The 18,704-nt window shown below is 56.1% G+C and overlaps 3 protein-coding genes and 1 long non-coding RNA gene across 5 annotated transcripts; 1 reads left to right on the top strand and 3 right to left on the bottom strand.

The window, feature by feature from the left end:
* Nucleotides 1-1,751: 1,751 nt before the first annotated feature.
* On the bottom strand, nucleotides 1,752-5,954 carry CTSE (cathepsin E). The gene is made up of 9 exons (XM_085044251.1): nucleotides 5,652-5,954; nucleotides 4,734-4,887; nucleotides 4,086-4,203; nucleotides 3,361-3,479; nucleotides 3,071-3,270; nucleotides 2,718-2,840; nucleotides 2,495-2,636; nucleotides 2,296-2,394; nucleotides 1,752-2,123 (listed from the first exon to the last, which is right to left on the bottom strand). The coding sequence occupies exons 1-9, from the start codon at nucleotides 5,708-5,710 to the stop codon at nucleotides 1,959-1,961; spliced, it is 1,179 nt and encodes a 392-aa protein (XP_084900377.1). The 5' UTR covers nucleotides 5,711-5,954; the 3' UTR covers nucleotides 1,752-1,958.
* A 446-nt stretch (nucleotides 5,955-6,400) lies between these two features.
* On the bottom strand, nucleotides 6,401-10,068 carry LOC146423862 (uncharacterized). Its single transcript, XR_014847246.1, has 3 exons — nucleotides 9,720-10,068; nucleotides 9,507-9,643; nucleotides 6,401-8,178 (listed from the first exon to the last, which is right to left on the bottom strand). It is a non-coding gene; the product is annotated as an uncharacterized LOC146423862 (long non-coding RNA).
* Nucleotides 10,069-10,645: 577 nt separating this feature from the next.
* On the top strand, nucleotides 10,646-14,259 carry RHEX (regulator of hemoglobinization and erythroid cell expansion). 2 transcript variants are annotated; one of them, XM_085044351.1, is made up of 6 exons: nucleotides 10,646-11,013; nucleotides 11,453-11,544; nucleotides 12,080-12,241; nucleotides 12,544-12,605; nucleotides 13,076-13,308; nucleotides 13,347-14,259. In XM_085044351.1, the coding sequence occupies exons 1-5, from the start codon at nucleotides 10,997-10,999 to the stop codon at nucleotides 13,280-13,282; spliced, it is 540 nt and encodes a 179-aa protein (XP_084900477.1). In that variant the 5' UTR covers nucleotides 10,646-10,996; the 3' UTR covers nucleotides 13,283-13,308; nucleotides 13,347-14,259. The 2 variants fall into 2 exon arrangements, with proteins under 2 accessions (XP_084900477.1, XP_084900476.1); XM_085044350.1 differs by having other exon boundaries at nucleotides 10,646-10,844; nucleotides 10,947-11,013; nucleotides 13,076-14,259.
* Nucleotides 14,260-15,514: 1,255 nt separating this feature from the next.
* Nucleotides 15,515-17,515, bottom strand: AVPR1B (arginine vasopressin receptor 1B). The gene is made up of 2 exons (XM_085044255.1): nucleotides 16,487-17,515; nucleotides 15,515-15,822 (listed from the first exon to the last, which is right to left on the bottom strand). Exons 1-2 carry the CDS (start codon nucleotides 17,424-17,426, stop codon nucleotides 15,515-15,517), a joined length of 1,248 nt encoding a protein of 415 aa, XP_084900381.1. The 5' UTR covers nucleotides 17,427-17,515.
* Between the last annotated feature and the right edge of the window lie 1,189 nt (nucleotides 17,516-18,704).

Genomic DNA, 18,704 nt, shown 5'->3' on the forward strand with positions numbered 1-18,704 from the left:
GCGATGGGGTTTGTGGTCAATCCCAAACTGCAGCAGATGCCCACAGCCACTTCTGCTTTCGGGCACGGGGGCTGTACCCACCAGGCTACATCAGCATCGGCTCTGGCTGCTGTTTGATTTCACGAGAAAAGGGATTTTCCCACATCTCCTGCTCTCCTGATCCCCCCTGGGCTGAGATTCCCTCCGGATGAAGGCAGTGGTGTGCAGGAGGTGACAGCCAAGGTGACAGCTCAGCAGCTCCAGCCACCACAGACAGCTTCAGTCCCGTCCTGGCTGCTGCCCCACGTCAGCAGTTCTGAGGAAAAGGGTTGGGTTTGGTGCCCTGTGACTGTGAGGAGGGTGATGACAGCCAGGCTGGGGTGACACAACCCGAGGAAAGGCTCGTGGGGACGAGGAGAGGATGGGCTGTCCCTGCAGGGTGTCAGAGTGAGGGAAAGGGAAGGAAGCCAAAGGTGTCAGAGTGTTCCCCACGCTGCTCAGCCTCCCTGGGGGACAGCAGGGCTGCTCCTTGTTGGGGTGCTTGTATTTGTTCAAGCAACTTCCCCCAGACCTGCCAGGAGGGCAGGGAATGCTCTGGGATCCCAAACAGCAGTGCTGGGTGACGCAGCTCTCACTGCCAGCTGCTCTCTGGGGACACTGGCTGGTCCCTGTCACACCGAGGGAGCTGCATGCTCCCCCCAGCCCTGGGCTAGTGCTCAGCAGCACCTCGGCGTGCTGAGGGTTAAGGTGGAAGAGGGACAGGAGACCTTTGTCCAGCTGCCCCAGCACCTTATCTGGGATCTCAGCAGAGCGAGGTGAAGTCAACACAGGAAACACGCAGAGCCCACACTGGTCAGGGGCACAATCAGTGCCTCTGGGGAAGGCAGATTTCTTCCTTTATTGCAAACCACGAGGCTCAGCCGCAGTGTTTGCAGCCAGATAGGAATATTCCAGAGCTCCCAGCCCCAGCCCTGAAGGCTGCTCTGCTCTGGGATAGCTGCAGTGTCCCCAAGGTGGGACAAGCCACCAAGCTTGGGCTGGGACATGGACACGCCAGGCCTTGGCACTGCAGGGCCTCAGTGGGGAAAACAGAGCAAAGGCCTGGATAAAAATAACCTTTTTCTTATCCTGTGCTTCCCTTTCTCGCTGCTGCAGCTGCATCACTCGTGAGGCACAGCTGCTCGTGCATTGTCACACATCCCTTGTGCTGTCACTGAGTCACGTGTGCCATCAGTGACCACCGTGGCCAGCAGCCCCCCAGAGCCCCCACAGCCCCAAAAAACCCTCACCCTTGGAGCCAGCCCAGCAGCTTTGCCCTTTCGTGCTTCAAGGAGCCACCAACCACATTGTCACTCTAAGTTCCTCAAGGGAATCCAAGCAAAATTCTCCAGAAATCACCACTTGTTCCAGGAGTTCTGTGGCACAGAAAGAGCCCCAGGGCCTCTCCAGTCTCCTTGGTATTTTCTTGTTACCAACACCAACTGCTGACCGAGGAGAGGTGTGCTCCCAGTGCTCCCAGTGCTCCCAGTGCTCCCAGTGCTCCCAGTGCTCCCCCAGTCAATGCTCTGAGCCACCTCGGGGGATTTCTGCACTACCTGGGCAAAGCATCCTCCTCTTGGTGCCCCTGGGGAATTCCCAGGGAAGCTCCAGTCAGGCTGGCAGTGCAGCCCTGGCAGTGCCACGGATCACCCAGAGAGGAGGATTTAACCCCCAGTGTAACCCCTGAGAGGTGCAGGGTGTCTGCTGGTCTCCTATAGCAGAACCGTGGCAGCTTTGGGTTTATTTTAGCTTTTATTGGCTCAGGATTGGAAAACACAGAATGTGCAGAGCAGATCACAGAGCTGCTCCAGACATTTTCACATCACAGTGTCCTGGCGTGGACTGAGCTCCTGCTGGGCTCTCCAGCTTCACCTCTGGGTGTCACCGAGGCTGTGGTGACATCCCCTGCCCTGCCGAGGTCCAGTCCTCTCTTCACAGCCCTAAGGGACAGCGGGGGCCAACCCCACCCTGTTGTTGCCGCGGTCAAAGACGGAGTAGAACTGGCGGATGAAAACATCCCCCAAAATCCAGAGGGGTCCGTTTGGAGGGGGGATGTCGTTGGCCTGGAACCCACTGATGCAGAAGGTCACACCATCTCCAGACAGCTGGGGAAGGAGAAGGGGAAAGCTGGCGATGGAGAGCCTCGTGCAGGTGGAAACACCCGGGAATGGTGGCGAAGCAGACACCAGAGGGGCTTTGTCACCCTCTGGGGTGGCTCTGGGCCACCTTTGCCGCTGGAATTTGGGGTGGGTGGTGCTGGGGGAGCCACAGCCATACCGTGAGGGTGTAGGCCTGGGGGCTGAGCGTGTAGGGCTGCCCGTTGATGGTGAAGGTCAGCTCGGGCATCGTGTCCAGGTTGCTGCACTCCACGGCATACTGGAACACCAGCAGGGGCTCAGGGGCTGCCCAGGGGGTCCCTTCCAGCAGGGAGGGGTCCCCAGGCTTTGTCCCCTGCTGTCCCCACCCTTGCTCTCACCTCCCCATCCACAGACACAGCCCCGATGAGGTTCTGCAGCTCTTTGATGTCCTTGGCGGGGCCGGCGATGAGCGATGTCCCCGTGTCCACGATGGCCTGGCAGCCGGCGGCACAGAAAGTGGCAGTGCCACCCAGCTGGATGCTGGAGGAGGGGAGAAGGACCGGGAGGGGTTTGTCCTGCTCTGTCACCCCAGCCCTGCCCTCCCTGCCTGGCTGCACTCACCTGTCCAGCTGGATCTGCCAGTAGCCCTGCTGGGTCACTGGCACCCAGTTCAGGGTCCCCGTGAAGCGTGAGGTGTCAAAGCCCCCAAAAAGCAGCTCTCCCCCCTGGGGGGATTTGGGGTCCCTGCAGGGAGGAGGAGGAGGAGGACACATGAGGGATTTTTTTTCCATTTAGTATGAATTTACCCCAGTTTGCTTCCCACAAATCCTGTAAGGCCAGAGGTCTGCTATGCTCAGCTTGGTGCCAAAACCCCTTCATGACCTCAGTAAAATATTTGTATTTTAGCAGCCCCTCCTGCTCCCAAAGCCACGCCAGCCTCCAAGCACCATCCCAGAGCAAAGCCACGTCCATACGGGCTCATGTAGACAGAGAAGATGGGCAGCTCCACCAGATTTTGGGCCATCATGTTGTCGAAGACAGGAGTGACCCCATCCACGGCCAGGGAGGGATAAGCCAGCCCCAGGATCCCATCGAACTCAGCGTCCAGGAAGGCTTTTCCTGGCTCGCTGATGCTCTCTGCAAACTGCTGGTTGCTCACGGTGAGCCCCTGGACCTGCAGGGAGGAGGGGATTCCATGGGGGATGAGTCCATGAGGAGCTCCCAGGCACGTTGTCCTGAGCAGGAGAACCCAAAGGGAACTCACAGTGACTTGGTCGGATCCGATGATCCCTGTCAGGCTCCCGGTCCCATACTGGATGGAGAAGGGAGTCCCAACCGACTGGTAGGTGCTGGACTGTGTTGGCTGGAACTTGGCGTGCTGGGCTGGGGAAGGAGATGGGATCTGTCACCTGAAATGTCATTTTTTTGTGTGGCCACAGCTGGCAGGACACCCCACCAGTGAGGTGAAGTGGTGGTGCAGCTGGTGCCACCAAAACTCCTGGTGATGGGGCCATGCTGGGGTTTGGAGGAGAGATAAAACTCCTGTTTCTGTCTGATTTGAGGTGTGAGGGCTGTCAGGGAGGGCAGCGTTAGTGGTGTTTAATGAGCCCTAAGATGAGCACTGCTGTCCTTGCTTCACAGCCAGCAGCAGCCCCACAGCACTGTGGGATCAGCTGCATTCCCCAATTCCCAGGATCCAGCTGCATTCCCAATTCCCAGGATCCAGCTGCATTCCCCAATTCCCAGGATCCAGCCATGTTCCCCAGTCCCCGCTGGGCTCTGGGGTAGCCCTGGGGCTGCTCAGAGATGCTCCATGGGGTGGCTGATTGCTGAGAACCCAAACAAGCCACATTCATCCCCCTCTGAGCCCCTGGGTGTCCCCCCCTGGATTTCTGTCACCTGTGTGTGACTTGCAGGGCTCAGCAGGGTGGGGACACCCCCCAGGGTTTGGGGTTGGTGCCTCTGTGGGGTCAGGGGGTCCCTACTCACCGCAGGCTTTGCTGACACAGTAGACAGAAGGCACCCAGAGGTTGGAGGAGCCTGTGTCGAACACCACGGTGAAATTCTGGGGGGGAGTCCCGATGGAGATCTGCCCAAAATATTCCATCTGGCAAAGAGAGGGGCAGAGACCCCCGTGAGCCACCAGCACCCCAAGAAAGGGTGGCAAAAGGGAGCCTGAGGTGTCTGCAGGGCACGGATGGGGCTCAGTTTGGTCTGTCACCGCCACGCCGTGCCAGGTGGAATAGAGGAGACAAATATTTAAGGAACAACAATGGAAACGGAGAACAAAAGGCAGCAGGTGGGTTCAGGAACTGCTTCTTTCTGGGAATTCTGGGCCCTGAGGGGACTCTCAGCACCGGGAGCTCTGGGGACAGGGATTCTCCTGGGGATCCCCTCCACCTCCGGGAGCTTTGTGATGGGCTCTCAATTAACTTTAATTGTGACTTGAATTTTGGAGTAAATCAGCTTCCACGGGGGCGGGCAGAGCGTGGCAGTGAATGTCCTCCCTTGTCCTCATCCCCACATTCCCGGGGACAAAGGGACAGGCAGGCAGCGAGCCCTGGCACTGCCCGCAGCCGCGGGGTTGAGTTTGGGCACCGGGGGCTGCTCAGCACCCTGAGGATGCTCCCTGCTCACATCCAGGTAGTTCATCAGGGGCTCGTTGGTCTCCGAGAAGGCAGAGCAGTCCTCGCCGGTCGTGTCCTGCCCGCCCTGGGCTGTCCAGAGGTGGGAGAGCCTCCCGCGATCCCGCAGCACCTTCCGCAGGGAGCGGCGCCTGGCCAGGGGCACCCTGCGGGACAAGGGTCCTGGTCACTCCCATGACCACCCTGGGGGTCCTGGTCACTCCCGTGACCACCCTGGAGGTCCTGGTCACTCCCGTGACCACCCTGGGGCTCCTGGTCACTCCTGTGCCCTCCCTGAGGGTCCTGGTCACTCCTGTGCCCTCCCTGGGGGTCCTGGTCACTCCTGTGCCCTCCCTGGGGGTCCTGGTCACTCCTGTGCCCTCCCTGGGGGTCCTGGTCACTCCTGTGTCCACACTGGGGGTCCCAGCACAGCCAGGATGAAGCTCCAGAGCCCACATCTCCCCACCCAGCAATGTCCAGCCGAGGCCCAGCAGAACAGGGGACTGGATGTGTTTTAGGGCTCAGGAAATGCCAGGCAGAGCTGGCAGGACAGACCCATGCCCTGGCAGGGACAGGACAGGCAGTGACTGACGGAAGGACCTGCAGGCTGGGCAAGGCGAGCAGAGCCAAGGGTAGTTCAGCTAGGGGTTTTCTGCCCCGCCTGCCCCATTTCAGACCCCATTTCAGACCCTCCAGAGGGATGGAGAGCCCTGAAATCCCAGCGTGGCACCAACAGGGTGTCCAGGACCAGCTCTGCCCATCCATCACTGCCACTGGCACTGGGCACGAACCCCCCTGGGGACACAGCCCTCACCCTGGGGACACAGCCCGCACCTTGGGGACACAGCCCGCACCTTGGGGACACAGATTGCACCCTGGGGACACAGCCCGCACCTTGGGGACACAGCCCGCACCTTGGGGACCCCCTTACCTGGTGAGGGCGCTGGCCAGGGCCAGGCAGAGCGCGGCGAGGAGGAGCAGGCGCCTCATGCCGTGCCTTGGTGGCTCGGTGGCTTGGTGGCACCGGCAGCGCTGCTCTTATAGCAGCGGGGCCAGGCTGGTATCAGCCCTGCCAGAGTCAACAGCGGGCTCGGGCACCTCCCTGAGTCACTGGCCACGGCCCAGGCGAGGCTGAGCGGCCACCGCGGGGTCACGTTTGCTTTTCTGGGTGAGGACGGCGTGGGGGGAATGCCAGGGGCTGTTGGGGATCTTTTTGGGGCGTGGAGATCCCGCAGGGGGAGCAGAGCGAGGTGTTCAGCCCAGAATCTATCCCCAACCAGTTCCTATTCCAGAATCAATCCCCATCCCAGCCCTTTACCCCAAAATGTTTTAGGGGCTCATTTCCCTTCTCCTTCACCCCACAGCCCCACCCCAGAATCAATCCCCATCCCAGAACAACTCCCCACCCCAGAACCAATCCCCATCCCAGAACCAATCCCCATCCCAACGCCAGACCCTTACCCAGAAGGGGTTTTAGCCTGTTCTCAGGCTAAAAATGTGTTATCTGTTTCCCAAAATGTTTTAGGGGCTCATTTCCCTTCTCCTTCACCGCACAGCCCCACCCCTGAGCCAGTTCCTACCCCAGAACCAATCCCCATCCCAGCCCCTCACCCCAAAAATGTTTTAGGGGAACTCATTTCCCTTCTCCTCCACCGCACAGCCCCACCCCAGGAGCTGCCCGTGCCCATGGGGTGCCCCAAACCCTGGAGGAGCACGAAGGAAGGCTTTGGCACCACCAGGGCAGCCAGCGACCCAATTTTAACAGACGAACACCAATTAGCAGCGATGTGCAGCTCGGGAATGAGCAGCTTTCCCTTCCAAAGGCCGGGAAGGAGCAGCTTTTCCCGGGACACGGCTCGGCGGTGCTTTCCAGCCGCTAATGGGCTCTTCCTCCGGGAGTTTTGTTTAACTCGAGCTTCTCATTAAAGCCTCTGCAGCGCAAACGGAGAGCTGATGAGCAAATAAAGCCTTCAGAGATACGGGGCGAGGCGAGGGGAGCAGATCAGATCCTGCAGCCACCATCTCCCAGAGCTGGGTGATGCTCTTTTCCTCGTTTTCCACGTTTTTGGCACTAAAACTACCGACAAAAGGACTGTTTTACCCATTCACGGCATTAACAGTGTTCCTACCCTCAGCGCCGCGCTAATCAATTTTTTTGTTTGCCCCAGCGAGTCTGTTTTATCGAATTAAATTTTATCGAATCAAAGCCCTCGCCCAGGAAATTCAAGTCCCCACCGGTGAGGCACAGGTGCCCAGGGTGGCTGGGGACAGCTGAGTCACGTCCTGCTGTCACCGGGATTTTTGTCCCTATCCTCTGAGATGCTGCCAGGCCCTTCCTCTCCCCAGTTTTGCAGGGAGATTAAGCTTTAAAAAAATCCATCAAACACTTCTCGATGGGAGCAGGAAAGCACTGTGCACAGCACAGTTGGTGCCGATGGCAAACGCAGCTGTTTCTCCAAAACAAATGAAAATTTCCCTGAATTTCCACACGCTGCACTATTTATTTTTTTCTTTACTAAGTGGCTTTTCTACAAATTTATTATCTCTTCCCCTTTTGAGAGGCAGTTTAATGCCTCTCTCCTCGTCCTAATCACGTATTCACGGATTAGAAAGAAACTTCCTAAAACAAAAGCAGCTGCAGCAAGTGCCAGATCAGCCGAAAACCAGCGAGTGGATTGTTCCAGACACGGTTTATAACCCGAAAATCCTGTCAGCAAACCCAGCCTGAAGGGTCACTGGGCTTTGGAGATAAACCTGAGGGTGAGCTGCAGCACAGACACGCCAAATACTTTAAGTGGAATAGATTATTTTGTGGAAAAGATCCCCCAATTGGATCATCATAATCTGCGAGCTCCCGACAGCAAATTCAGCATTAAAATGGGAAGATGAAAGTCACAACGAGGCCAGGCCTTTCATTTAGAAATTTTTTGCTGTCAAGCAAGTGTATTTTGATTTTTTAGTTATTTTAGGAGCAATTTTAGAAGCTAACCTCTTAGGGGACACTTCAAAATTTTTATTTCAAGCGGAACCAAGTGGGTTTTTTTTTTTCTCTATGTTTTGGAAGGAACTGGGTTGGATTTTCACAGAAAATTGGGTCAAAAATTGTTTCCTACAGACTTCCAGCTGTACCTCAATGTGTGGAATGCAGAGGGAAGTGTGTACCTCTCCTCTCTCAGGTACCTGGAAATCAGTTTGGCACCTTGAGAGGAAATTGTACAGCATTTTCCTCGTCTAAAAAAAAACCTGTTCTCAGGCTAAAAATGCGTTATCTGCGTTCCTTTTTCTACATTTCCTCTAGTGGAGCCACTGCCACAGCGAGCCCTGACTGATTCACATCTCACCCCAGCAGAGTTTTCTAAAAAAACCTTTTTTTCCTCCCTTTATCAGACACTTTCCCACCTGTTAATCTGTTTATCCACCGCCGAGCACTTGAAAGCGCTGCAGCAGCAAACTCTCACCTGAAAAGCAAAAAAAAAAATCAACAAACAAGCAAGTTTCGGTTAAATCAACCCCAAAATATTTACCTGGGGTGGAGCAGCTGTGGGGAGAGCAGGACCAACCTCTGATGGTGGAGCTGATGGATGGTGGGAACTCCACAGTCCCGGGGATGAGGGGGAATTTGGGAAGTGACCCCAACTTCTGATCCAGCTCCTGGGGTAGGTGTTGCTTTTTTGGGATTTTCTCTTGGTTTTTGGGTAATTCAGGGGGATTCTCTGGGATGTTGTGGAGGATTGCTGTGGGGCTGATGGTTTCAAGCTGTTTAAAGGTTTTTAAAGGTGGTTTAAAGATGGTTTAAAGATGGCTTAAAGATGGTTTAAAGATCTTTAGAGGTGAGCAGGCACCATCCCCATGAATCCTTGAAAAATGGGAATTTCTGGTTCCTGACCTTTCTGCCAGAGAAGAGGCCAAGCTGCTGCAGGGCACCTCCAGAGCTCCAATCCCACCAATTCCCATAAAACAGCATCCCAATGCTCCCCAAATCCCCTGGAGACCATCAGGGTGGCTCTGCCAGGCTGCTGCTTGCACCCCAAATCCCCTGGAGACCATCAGGGTGGCTCTGCCAGGCTGCTGCTTGCACCCCAAACGTGGCAGAACGTGGGCAGAGCCATCCACACCCCTTCCCACACCGACCTGTGGGGTGTAAAATGCTTTATCCCTGTGGGAAATGTTCCCTTGGGAGCACCCAGAGCTCGTGTTGGGTGCAGCTGGGTCGCTCTGGGCTCAACCAGCTGAGCTCCCTCAGGAATGCTTTGCTCCAAGGAGGCCAAAGCTGAATTTCTGCTGGAAAATGGAGAATTTCTGGAGGGGTTCAGGGTCCCTGTTTCTGCAGAACAGCAGAGAAACACCCAAATATATTTAAATGAGGCCGTTGACAGCGGGGACACGTCATGGAAGCTGCTGTGGGGTGGCTGGTGTGGGGGGTAGAGTGTGACAGTGTGACCGCATCCGGCACCTTCTGGGGCCGCGTGCCACCGGACCCCGCTGCTGCACCCTAAATCCTGCCAGAACGGCCCTAAAGCCTGCCAAAACGGCCCTAAATCCTGCTGCCTGCACGGCTCCAGCTGCCCCAGAGCTGCGGGGAAGGAGAGGGAAGGTGTGACCCACAGGTAACTCAGCGCTGAGCTCCGCCGGGCATTGGGTGGGATGGTGTGGGAAGCACAGGGAGGAGAGGTGGGCTGAGTGTCCCTCTTGGCACTTGGTGCAGCCATCCTGAGCTTCAGCAGCCAGCTGGGCCTGGATCGAATGGGATTAAAGTCATTTGGGGCATTCGGGAGGTTTTGCTCACCTTTAGACGCCTCGGGTTGACCTCTCGGGTTGACGCCTCGCTCCCCGGCTGAGGAGCAGCTCCTTGCAAGCCTTGATTGCAACATTTTGCTCGAGAAAAGATTGAAGTCCTGCAGGCTGGAGGCTCTCAGTAGCTCCCTGAGACCCCAAAAAAGGCCCTGAGGTGCCAGGCTCTGGCTGGCTGCTGTTTCTGATCAGATTTTTCGATACCCACCTGCATATCAGCACCTCCATCTCGCCGTACCCACCTCAGCACAGAAGCTGCTGCTGCTGCTGAGAGTTGGATTTGGGGTTTATTTTGCAATTTCCTTTTGAACAGCTCATTTTTCAGATCCTTATCAGCTGCTGCTGCAGCATCTCCTGCCCCACAGTAGGCAATGAGCCTTTTAAGGGTGGCAGCCCTTTGAGAAGGATATTTGGGGACAGATTTGTTCAATAAAAGAGTGGAAAAATTCCTGCAAGAAACGGACTTTTGGCTTGGCAGTTGTCAAAGCGTTGGGGTGAGTGGAGTTGCAGAGGAGATTGGTGGTTATCAGGAAATCTTTTGGTGAATTATGCTCAGAAATGTGTCACGGAGGAAATGATAGAATCTGCTCCGTGGGATGGGTAATGCCTTTGCTCTATCAATCTGTCCATCAGCCTATCAATCATGTTATCACGGCTGCTTTAATCGCTGCATCAAAGCCTCAGCTGAAGATCTCTCCCTATCAGATATTTATAAATAGTGAGTGCAGAACGCTGAGGGGAAATTTAAAGTGGTTTTTTTTTTTTTTTTTGCAAGTGAAAGCTCCCCAAATGGACACCCCAATTTCTGTCCTTGATCAGAAATCCCTGACTCTTGTGGCCAGAAGCTCCAGGCCAAGGGGCCCAGCCCTGGTGTTTCCTGATTTTCTGCCTTAAACCCTCTGAACTCCAGCAGGGTTGAAGCTCTCACAGTATTAACCCCGAGGTGTTTCAGACACAGAGGTGTTGGAGAGCCTCTGATATTTCTGTCTGGACCTTGACTGATGCAAGAGTCTCACACCAACCCACGACCTTCCTTTGGCTACTTTTTCTATGGGTTTTTTTCAGATTATACTTATATTTTCTTTTTTTCTCCTATTTTTTTCTCCTCTTTTTTTCTCCTTTTTTTTCTTTTTTCTTTTTTGTGGATTAAAAAGAGAAAAAGCACAAAACGAGCCATGAGAGAGGATTAAAGCAAGAAGAATAAATTTCAATCCTGTTGCTGTGGAGGAGCCCAGACAGGTCTCAGATACCACAGTGCATAAAGGGAATTAATTCCGTGATAAGGGAGAGCCTGTGGCTCTGGGAGGGTGAAAACCAGGAGGATTCTCACAGGGTGAGGGCTGGGACTATTTATTTCACACCTGGAATAAATATTTCAGTGCTGAGCCTGACCTTCATGAGGCTCATTTGGGACCTTTTTTTTGGTTGCCACCAGGTCTTGCTGCCTCTCTGTGTCCCCCCAGCCCTCGGGGACCCCACAGGAGGATGAGCTTCTGTCAGTGGTGAGTTCAGCACCCTGCTCTGGCTGAAGACATCCCTGCTCATCACCTTCAAACCTCCCTTCCACCCCAACCCATTCTGTATTTCCAGAAATGTACAAGTCCATCATATCTGAAAGGTCTCGTCCACCCCAACCCATTCTGTATTTCCATAAATCTATAATTCCATAATATCTGTAACTTCTCTCCCACCTCCAGCACCACATTCCCCCACTGGCAATGAGGTTTTTGAAAACCCCTTTTGAGGACAGTGAGCCAAAAATTAGGTGCAAAGAACATTAATCACGCTTGAAAACTGAGCTCTGCATTTTGGAGCACATTACCTCCAAGGCAAAAAGCAAAACCGAAAGCTACCAGCAAAACTGTCTAAAACATGAAGTGATGGAGAGATTGAGAAGAATTTGGTGGTTTCAGTTAGGCTGAATATTTTTCTCTTGTCCAGCTGGATTCCTGTTTTCACCTCAGTCATCACCTCGGTTGTCACCCATGGTCTCCTCTTGCTGGCCCTTTACATGATGCTCAGCAGGAAAATAGGTAATTTATTGGCAATTTATTGGTGATTTATTGGCTTTCCCTGGTGATTTCCCCTTTGGCATGGGAAAGGATTGGGGCAGGGCTGAGCTCCAGCTCTGCTGGTCCAGTGTGAGCATCACTGAGGGTTGTGCAACCTTGTGTTGTTCCAAACCTTTCTTTTTTAAATTGCTTTCATTAGTAAAGTGCAGGGAAAACACCCACAGAGTCAACTCACAGAGTATTAATTCGGATTAAGCTGCAATTTCTAGCAGGGAAGTCTTTCACACCAACAGGTGCTCACATTTGCACAAAGCCCAGCTCTGCTTTGGCTCAAAGTCATTCCAAACTGGCAAAAAGTGGCTTTGGCACTGTGATTTGCCCCTGGAGTCTCTCCTGGTGGGAGAGCAGGGCACTGGATCACGTCAGTAACTGAATTTATGACCTGTGCCCACTCCCCACCAGTGGTCATTGCTGGGTGGGCTGGTTTGCAGTCTGGGGGGTTTGGGGGGCTCTGGGCACAGCTGGAGCCAGAGGGTCACTCTCCTCTTGGTCACAGCCCAGCACTGCCGGGGGATGCAGGCGAGCAGCAGCCCTGGGGGGCAGCCCAGCCCTCAGCCCAGCCCAGCCCCAGCCCTGTCACCGTCACCAGGAGGGGACAAGGCACAGCCACCCGGGACACAGCCACCTGAGGCACAAAAACCAGCGCCAGCCTACTCAGGTGAGGGGTTCTGCAGGGACAGGGATGGGAATTGGGGTGGAATTTGTGGTTTTCTGAACACCCCGGGGGTGGCAGCAATTCCTGTTCCCATTGCTCCTCCCCAGCTGGCTCTCCTTGCCCAATTTCTCCCAGGGAAGTGAAGCTGGGAGTGATCTCAGTGATGCTTTTTGAATTTGCACTCAATTCACTCCATGAATTTTTGAATTCTCACTCCAGAGCACGTTTGCTTTTCCCCCTCGATCCCTTTTTCCCTCTAACCCCCGGGAAGTTCTGGGGGTGGTAAATATTTCCTGTTTTTCCAGGGAGCAGTGACACATCCTCAGACACCTCAGAGGACTCAGCTGACATTCCTGGCTGCCCTCAGGTACCACAGAGCCTTTGCCAAAACCCCCTCAGCCCAGCTGTGTCCAGCTGTGCCCCCAGAGCAGCAGCAGGAGGGGAAAATCCACCAAACCACATGGAAATGCCAGAAATGAGGCTGGGATGGTTGTTTTCCACAGCATTCCAGCATCCCTCATTTAGAGGGAAGCATCTCTGGGTCCATTAAGAAAACTAGGAAAAAGAAGTCTTCCCTGTGAGGGTGGGGAGACCCCGGAATAGAATTCCCAGAAAAGCTGTGGCTGCTCCTGGATCCCTGGGAATGTCCAAGGCCAGGCTGGACAGAGCTTGGAACAACCTGGGATAGTGGAAGATGTCCCTGCCATGGCAGGGGTGGGATGGGATGGACTTCAGTGTCCTTTTCAACCCAAACCATTCCATGATTCCATAAATTGGTGCATGGGTTCACCTGGTTGGGTGCTGGGGCCTGACTTGAGATTCATTTTGCCTCTGCAGGGTCCTGGCTCGGGTGAAAACCTCAATTATGCATCCCTGGTGTTCCCAGGGAAAGACCCCGAGGCAGGCTCTGCCCAGGACTATGAGAACATGAAAACTGGCATGGATTATGTCAACGTGGACCCAAAGAAGAAGAAAATGCACTTCTGGCCCTTCTCCAGCCCCAGGGCATCCAAGGCTGTCGAGTACACTGAGGTGAAGCTGTGACACTGAGGTGGAGCTGTGACACCAGGGTGAAGTTGTGACACTGAGATGGAGCTGTGACACTGAGGTGAAGCTGTGACACTGAGGTGGAGCTGCTCAGAAGTGCCCAGAGCCCCCAGCAGCTGCCCAGCCAGGACTGTCCCCTTGCCCCGGGGCACTGCCTGGCACGGGCTGCACCACTTGTACCGCTCTGAGCCTCAGGCACAATTTCCTCGGTGTTTTCCTTAAAGGCAGCTCTGTTCCTGAGGGCTGCAGAGCGAGGGGATGCTCCTCCCAGCCAGGCTGAAATGTGCTCTCCACTTTTGTGTCGTGGCCCTTCTTTCCTTTTTTTGTGACAGCAAATGGAACATTCCCCCCCTGCCCCTCCAAACGGGCTGCAGTTCAGAGGGGGAGATGCAGTGACCCTCAAAATACCCACTGGATGATGTTGCTGTGCTCATCAGCCTCATAAAATCCTTTTAAATGCAGTTTTCCCTCTGGCTTTGCCCTCACTGCCCTACAAGGATGCTGCTCCTTGTCTCCCACCTTTTGCTATCCCTGCTTTGTCCCTGCTCCGGGTGCCAGGGACACCTGGGCGATGTCCTCACTCCTCACTCTGTGTTTTGTTAAGATTTCTCAAGAAATAAACTTCCAAAAGTGCCTGGAAATGGGAGCAGTGGGGGATGGAGCAGCACAGCCCCCTCGCTCAGGGCTGGAGCTGCCCCAAGTGCATTTGCAATGGGCTCAGCCACGCTGGGATTTAATCAAAGGGTTTGAGATTATTGATTTGGTATTGATCCACGGCAGGGGGAGGCAGGCATGCCTGGCTTCATGACCTTGTGGTGCAGATCTGGTCCAGCTCGAAGGGCACGGGAAGGGAAATGTCCAAAAACCCCCAACAGCTCCTGGGTAACGTTGGAAAACCCAGGAGAGGTGTGACTGTGGAACTGGAGGTGTCACCAAAACCAGCCAGTGGAAGTTTCTGAGAAATCTGATTCAAATGCCTGGAGATTAAAAAGTGAAAATATTGAAGTTTTCAGAATATTTTACTCTCAACTTCTTATTTTTACAGCTTTAGCCTGTGATAACAGAAGGAACAATGCCTGTGGCTGGCAGTGAGTTGGTATCTTTGCTGGGCCACCTTTCCATCTCCACCAGCAGCTTCTGAGCTCGACTGGCAGAGCAAATGATTACCTTTCCTGCCTCATGCACGCTTTTTTCTTGCAGGAAACAGCTCCTGGGAGAAGGGCAGGGTCAGGCTGGGGAGGGAACCGAGTTCCCTGGGTGGTTTTGGGACTCTGACCCTTCTAAATCAGGGAGGCAGGGTGGGCACGGAGGGGGCAGGATGGGCACGGAGGGAGGCAGGATGGGCATGGAGGGAGGCAGGGTGGGCACGGAGGAGGCAGGATGGGCACGGAGGGAGGCAGGATGGGCATGGAGGGAGGCAGGGTGGGCACGGAGGAGGCAGGATGGGCACGGAGGAGGCAGGATGGGCACGGAGGGAGGCAGGATGTGCCCGGCTGAGCTGGAGCTGGCCCAGGGCTGCTCCAGCAGCTCCTCGGGGCTGTCAGTGCCACATTTGGGGCGCTCCAGCGGGCACAGCGTGGCGCAGGACAGCTGTGCCCAGCAGCAGGGGACGCGTTTGTCACCCCGGGGAGGTGACAGGGAAGCAGCTCCGGACCAGAGGAGCTCTGCAGCCCCGAGGGGAGAGCGCGCTGTGCCGCGGGGCGTGCGACAGCTCTGTCCTGGCCGTGCGCTCGGCCGGGGAGGGTGGCACAGGAGGGACAGGCGGGGAGCAGATGGAGCCGCCGAGCCTCCTGCCGTGCTCAGGCTGCTTGGCTGGCAGCTGCGGAGCACAAAGCTCCAGGCCAGACAGGAAGGTTTTGGGGGTGCAGCATCCTCTCTTCCCCGAGGATTCGGCATCCTCTCTTCCCCGAGGATGGAGCATCTCCTCTCCCCCGAGGATTCAGCATCTTCTCTTCCCCGAGGATGCAGAATTCTCTTTCCAGAGGAAAGAGGGGAGCAGCCAGAGGTTTCCCTCAACACCAGGGGGTGAATGGAGGTCAGGAGTGGCCGGAGGAGCTCTGTCCATCCCTGCATGGTCACAGCGCGGACAGCGAAGCTTTTCTGAGTTCGACACTCCCATTCCCGCAAAACGCGGTGCCACCATGCGGGGAGAGCCGCACTCCGCAGCGCCACAGTGTCACCTCTGCCGTTGTCACCTCTGCCGCTGTCACCGCTGCCACCACCACCGCCCTAGAGCGTGCCCGACTCTGTCACCGCGTCCTCGCCGGGCGGGCACAGCTCCCGGGCGCTGTCCCCGTGCAGGGGCAGCCCGGCTGGCCCTGCCGGCTGGCTGTGGCTCAGGATGGTGGTTTTCCTGCTGCACAGGCTGCCGGTGGAGTTGGGTCGGCGCAGCCCTGCCCGAGGGCGGCCCGGGCAGCAGCCACAGCGCCGCGCGTCCTGCAGGAGGTGCCCGCTGAAGGACAGGTAGATCCAGGGGTTGCAGCAGCTGCTCAGGCTGGCCAGCAGCATGGTGAGGCTGAAAGCCACGTCGGTGGACTCTGGCAAGGCGAGAGAGGGAGAGAGGGAATGTCACCGTGATGCTTGATGGTCTTTATCCCTTCTTTTTTATGCCTTTTATGTTTTTATACACTTTTCCTCTCCTTGTACCTTAGCCCCACACGTTTATAACTCTTCTAATCTGATATTTAGCTTATTTTGGGGGGTTTTGCAAGGCAGAGAGATGAAATATTCATACTATCTCAGAACTTTCCTTCGGCCTCTTTGCTGCTCAAAGCACCTCCCAGAGGACTTCCAATCTTGGATGAAGTTCCTCCTACCCACGAACCTGCTAGGAAAGCCACTGAAAATTTTCAGGGGAGAAAGGAATCAACCCATGAAATCAGAAATAAACTTCTGAAACCTCTGTAAACTCCCACTGGGGAGGAAAGGTACACAGGGGGCAAAGGTGTCTTTGTACATCCCAACAGATGATGGGCAGAAAGCATCACTTCTCAGTGGTTTTTATATTGAAACTAATTATTTGACTCTGAAAACTGTATTTTATAGATCTTACTGGGGAGGAAACCTGTAGCCTTCCCCACGATTTTGGGATTTTTTTAACCGCCAAAATGACGCACAGCTCTTATTTATTAAAAACCCAACTGCACTCCTGGGGTTCCCAGGGCTCTGCACCCTTTTTTTGGGATCACCCCCTCCACTCACCATCGTCGGGAGCATCCTCATCCCACACCGACCACATCTGCACGCTGAAGAACGGCGCCCAGCAGGTGACATAGGCGGCCACGATCACCAGGGTCATCTTCACCGTGCGGATCTTGGCTCGGGAGATCGTGCGCACGCTGCTCACCCGCGACGGCTGCCCGCCCTTCCCCGCGGGGCTGGCGACAGCGGCGACACCTCCCGCGGGTCCCGCCGAGCTGGGGGCGCCGCTCTGGGTCTTGCCGCGGAGGTTCTTGCAGATCTCGTGGCAGATGAGGCTGTAGCAGACGCTCAGCACGCCCACGGGCAGCACGAACACGCACAGCGTGGTCCAGGTGATGTAGGCGCGCGCTCCCCACGCGTGGCCAAAATCCGCCCAGCAGTCCAGGACCCCTGAGCCCGGCCGAACCTCCCGCAGCGAGAAGATGAACACCTGAGGCAAGCTGAGCAGGCAGCTGAGCAGCCAGGCGGCCCCGATCATGGCGTAAGCCTGGCGACCCGGCTGCTGCAGCGACTGCAGCGGGTGACACACGGCCAGGTAGCGGTCCAGCGTCATGGCCAGCAGCGTGTAGGTGGAGGCGAACATGCTGAGCACCTGCAGGTACTTGACGGCCCTGCAGAGCGGGTCGGGCCCCAGGAAGCGGTAGGTGACCTTCCAGACGAGCTGCGGCAGCACCTGGAACAGCGCCACGCCCAGGTCGCTCAGGCCCAGGTGGAGGATGAAGAGGTGCATGCGGCTCATCTTCCTCCTCAGCCGCCGCATGGCCAGCAGCACGCCCAGGTTGCCCACGGTGGCCACGGCTAGGATGGTGGCCAGCACGCCCACCTCGGCCTTGGCCAGCTCCTCGTCCCGGGTGTGCAGCAGGGTCAGGTTGGGGTGCCAGGCCGGGCTGGGCAGCGCCTGGCTCTGCTGAGAGCTGTTCCTGCTCCAGCCCAGCTCCATCCCCGTGGGAAGCGCCAGGCAGCTCTGATGTCCTGGTGACCCTTTTCCGTGTCCCCAGTAAGCTCCAGCTCCTCTGTCCCTGCCTGGGGCTGGATGTGCCTCCTCCGGCTGTCCCCAACACCGGGCAGGTTGTCACCTGTCACCTGCCAGCACCGCACTAACCCTGCGTTCAGCAGCTGCAATTCCCTCCCTGCCTGGGCTGAAAAATATTCCTGTGGAGCAGAGAGGTGCAAGAACCCCTGGGTCAGTCCTTGATATTTCTCTTTTCTTCTCCAAACATTCCCAAATCCCTGCTTCAGTCCTTGATATTTCTCTTTTCTGCTCTAAACATTCCCAAATCCCTGTTTCTCCCCGCACAGCTCACCTCGTGCATCCCCTTTCCCCCCTGCACAGGTAAATCCGAGGGGAAGGAGAAGTTCTGCTTGAAAGCAGCAGAAAACCCTACCGAGGCTGCATCCCTGTGGCTTTTCCATCCGCAGAGGAGCAGCCAGGTGAGCTGTCCCGGCCGTGGGTGGCTCTCGGTGTCCCCGAGCTGGCTTTTATACCCTGCCAGCTCCCTCCCCGCCCGCCCTCTGCTGCCAGCTCTGCCCCGGGCAGTGCTGATCCCTGATCCCCTCCGCAGCTCTGCCCATCCCTGCCTTTTGGGGTTGGATTTTACCAAACGGGATCCCCAAAGGATGGGAATCCTCCTGCGCTTGTCCCCTATGTCCCCTCTGCGCTGGGGACACTCTGCCCTTGATTTGCAGTGTCCCTGCAGCTCAGACCCCCCGAATCTCCGCCCTGGGCTCCTCCTGCTGGGCTCTGTGTCCTTGGGGACGAGGGGATGTGGGACCCACAGCAGGAGGCAGACATCGCTGGGTTGGTGCAGCTGAGCCTCAGCCCCGCAGCAAAGTCGTGCCAACATCGTTTATCGGTGCCACAGCCCGCGGTGAAGTGCCACATGCCGCCTCGGATCCCCTGTCCCCTCCCTCCCGGGCGGCAAGGGGATGAGGTTTGTCCCTGGGACAGGCAGGAGACTCGGTCTGGCTGCGGAGACCTCAGCCAAATGCTGGGTTTGTCCTCCATCTGACAGAAAACCATCCCAAAAATGAGGACAAAAATGAGAATCTGCCCAGCCACGGGTCACCAGCCCCGTTTTCTCCCAAAATATGGGGAAAATCCGTGGAAAAAGGAAAGCTGGTGGGGAAAGGGAGCTGGAGATGTCCCAGATTGTGTGCAAGGGGAAAGGGCTGGACTGTGGGATGAGTGCATTGCAAATGGTGTGGGGGAAATGTGGGG

Source organism: Lichenostomus cassidix, unplaced genomic scaffold (assembly GCF_008360975.1).
Source record: "Lichenostomus cassidix isolate B80296 unplaced genomic scaffold, HeHo_3.0 unassigened_scaffold_chr26, whole genome shotgun sequence".
NCBI classification, from domain to species: Eukaryota; Metazoa; Chordata; class Aves; order Passeriformes; family Meliphagidae; genus Lichenostomus; species Lichenostomus cassidix.

Coding starts and splice junctions, on each gene's coding strand:
- AVPR1B (XM_085044255.1), bottom strand. CDS start 17,426: ATGGAGCTGGGCTGGAGCAGGAACAGCTCTCAGCAGAGCCAGGCGCTG. Junction 15,823..16,486: donor TGAGGATGCTCCCGACGATG/GTGAGTGGAGGG, acceptor TCGCCTTGCCAG/AGTCCACCGACGTGGCTTTC.
- CTSE (XM_085044251.1), bottom strand. CDS start 5,710: ATGAGGCGCCTGCTCCTCCTCGCCGCGCTCTGCCTGGCCCTGGCCAGC. Junction 2,841..3,070: donor TTCTCTGTCTACATGAGCCC/GTATGGACGTGG, acceptor TCCTCCCTGCAG/GGACCCCAAATCCCCCCAGG. Junction 2,395..2,494: donor CTGTGTCTGTGGATGGGGAG/GTGAGAGCAAGG, acceptor CTGGTGTTCCAG/TATGCCGTGGAGTGCAGCAA.
- RHEX (XM_085044351.1), top strand. Junction 11,545..12,079: donor GATGCTCAGCAGGAAAATAG/GTAATTTATTGG, acceptor TCTTGGTCACAG/CCCAGCACTGCCGGGGGATG. Junction 12,242..12,543: donor ACCAGCGCCAGCCTACTCAG/GTGAGGGGTTCT, acceptor CTGTTTTTCCAG/GGAGCAGTGACACATCCTCA.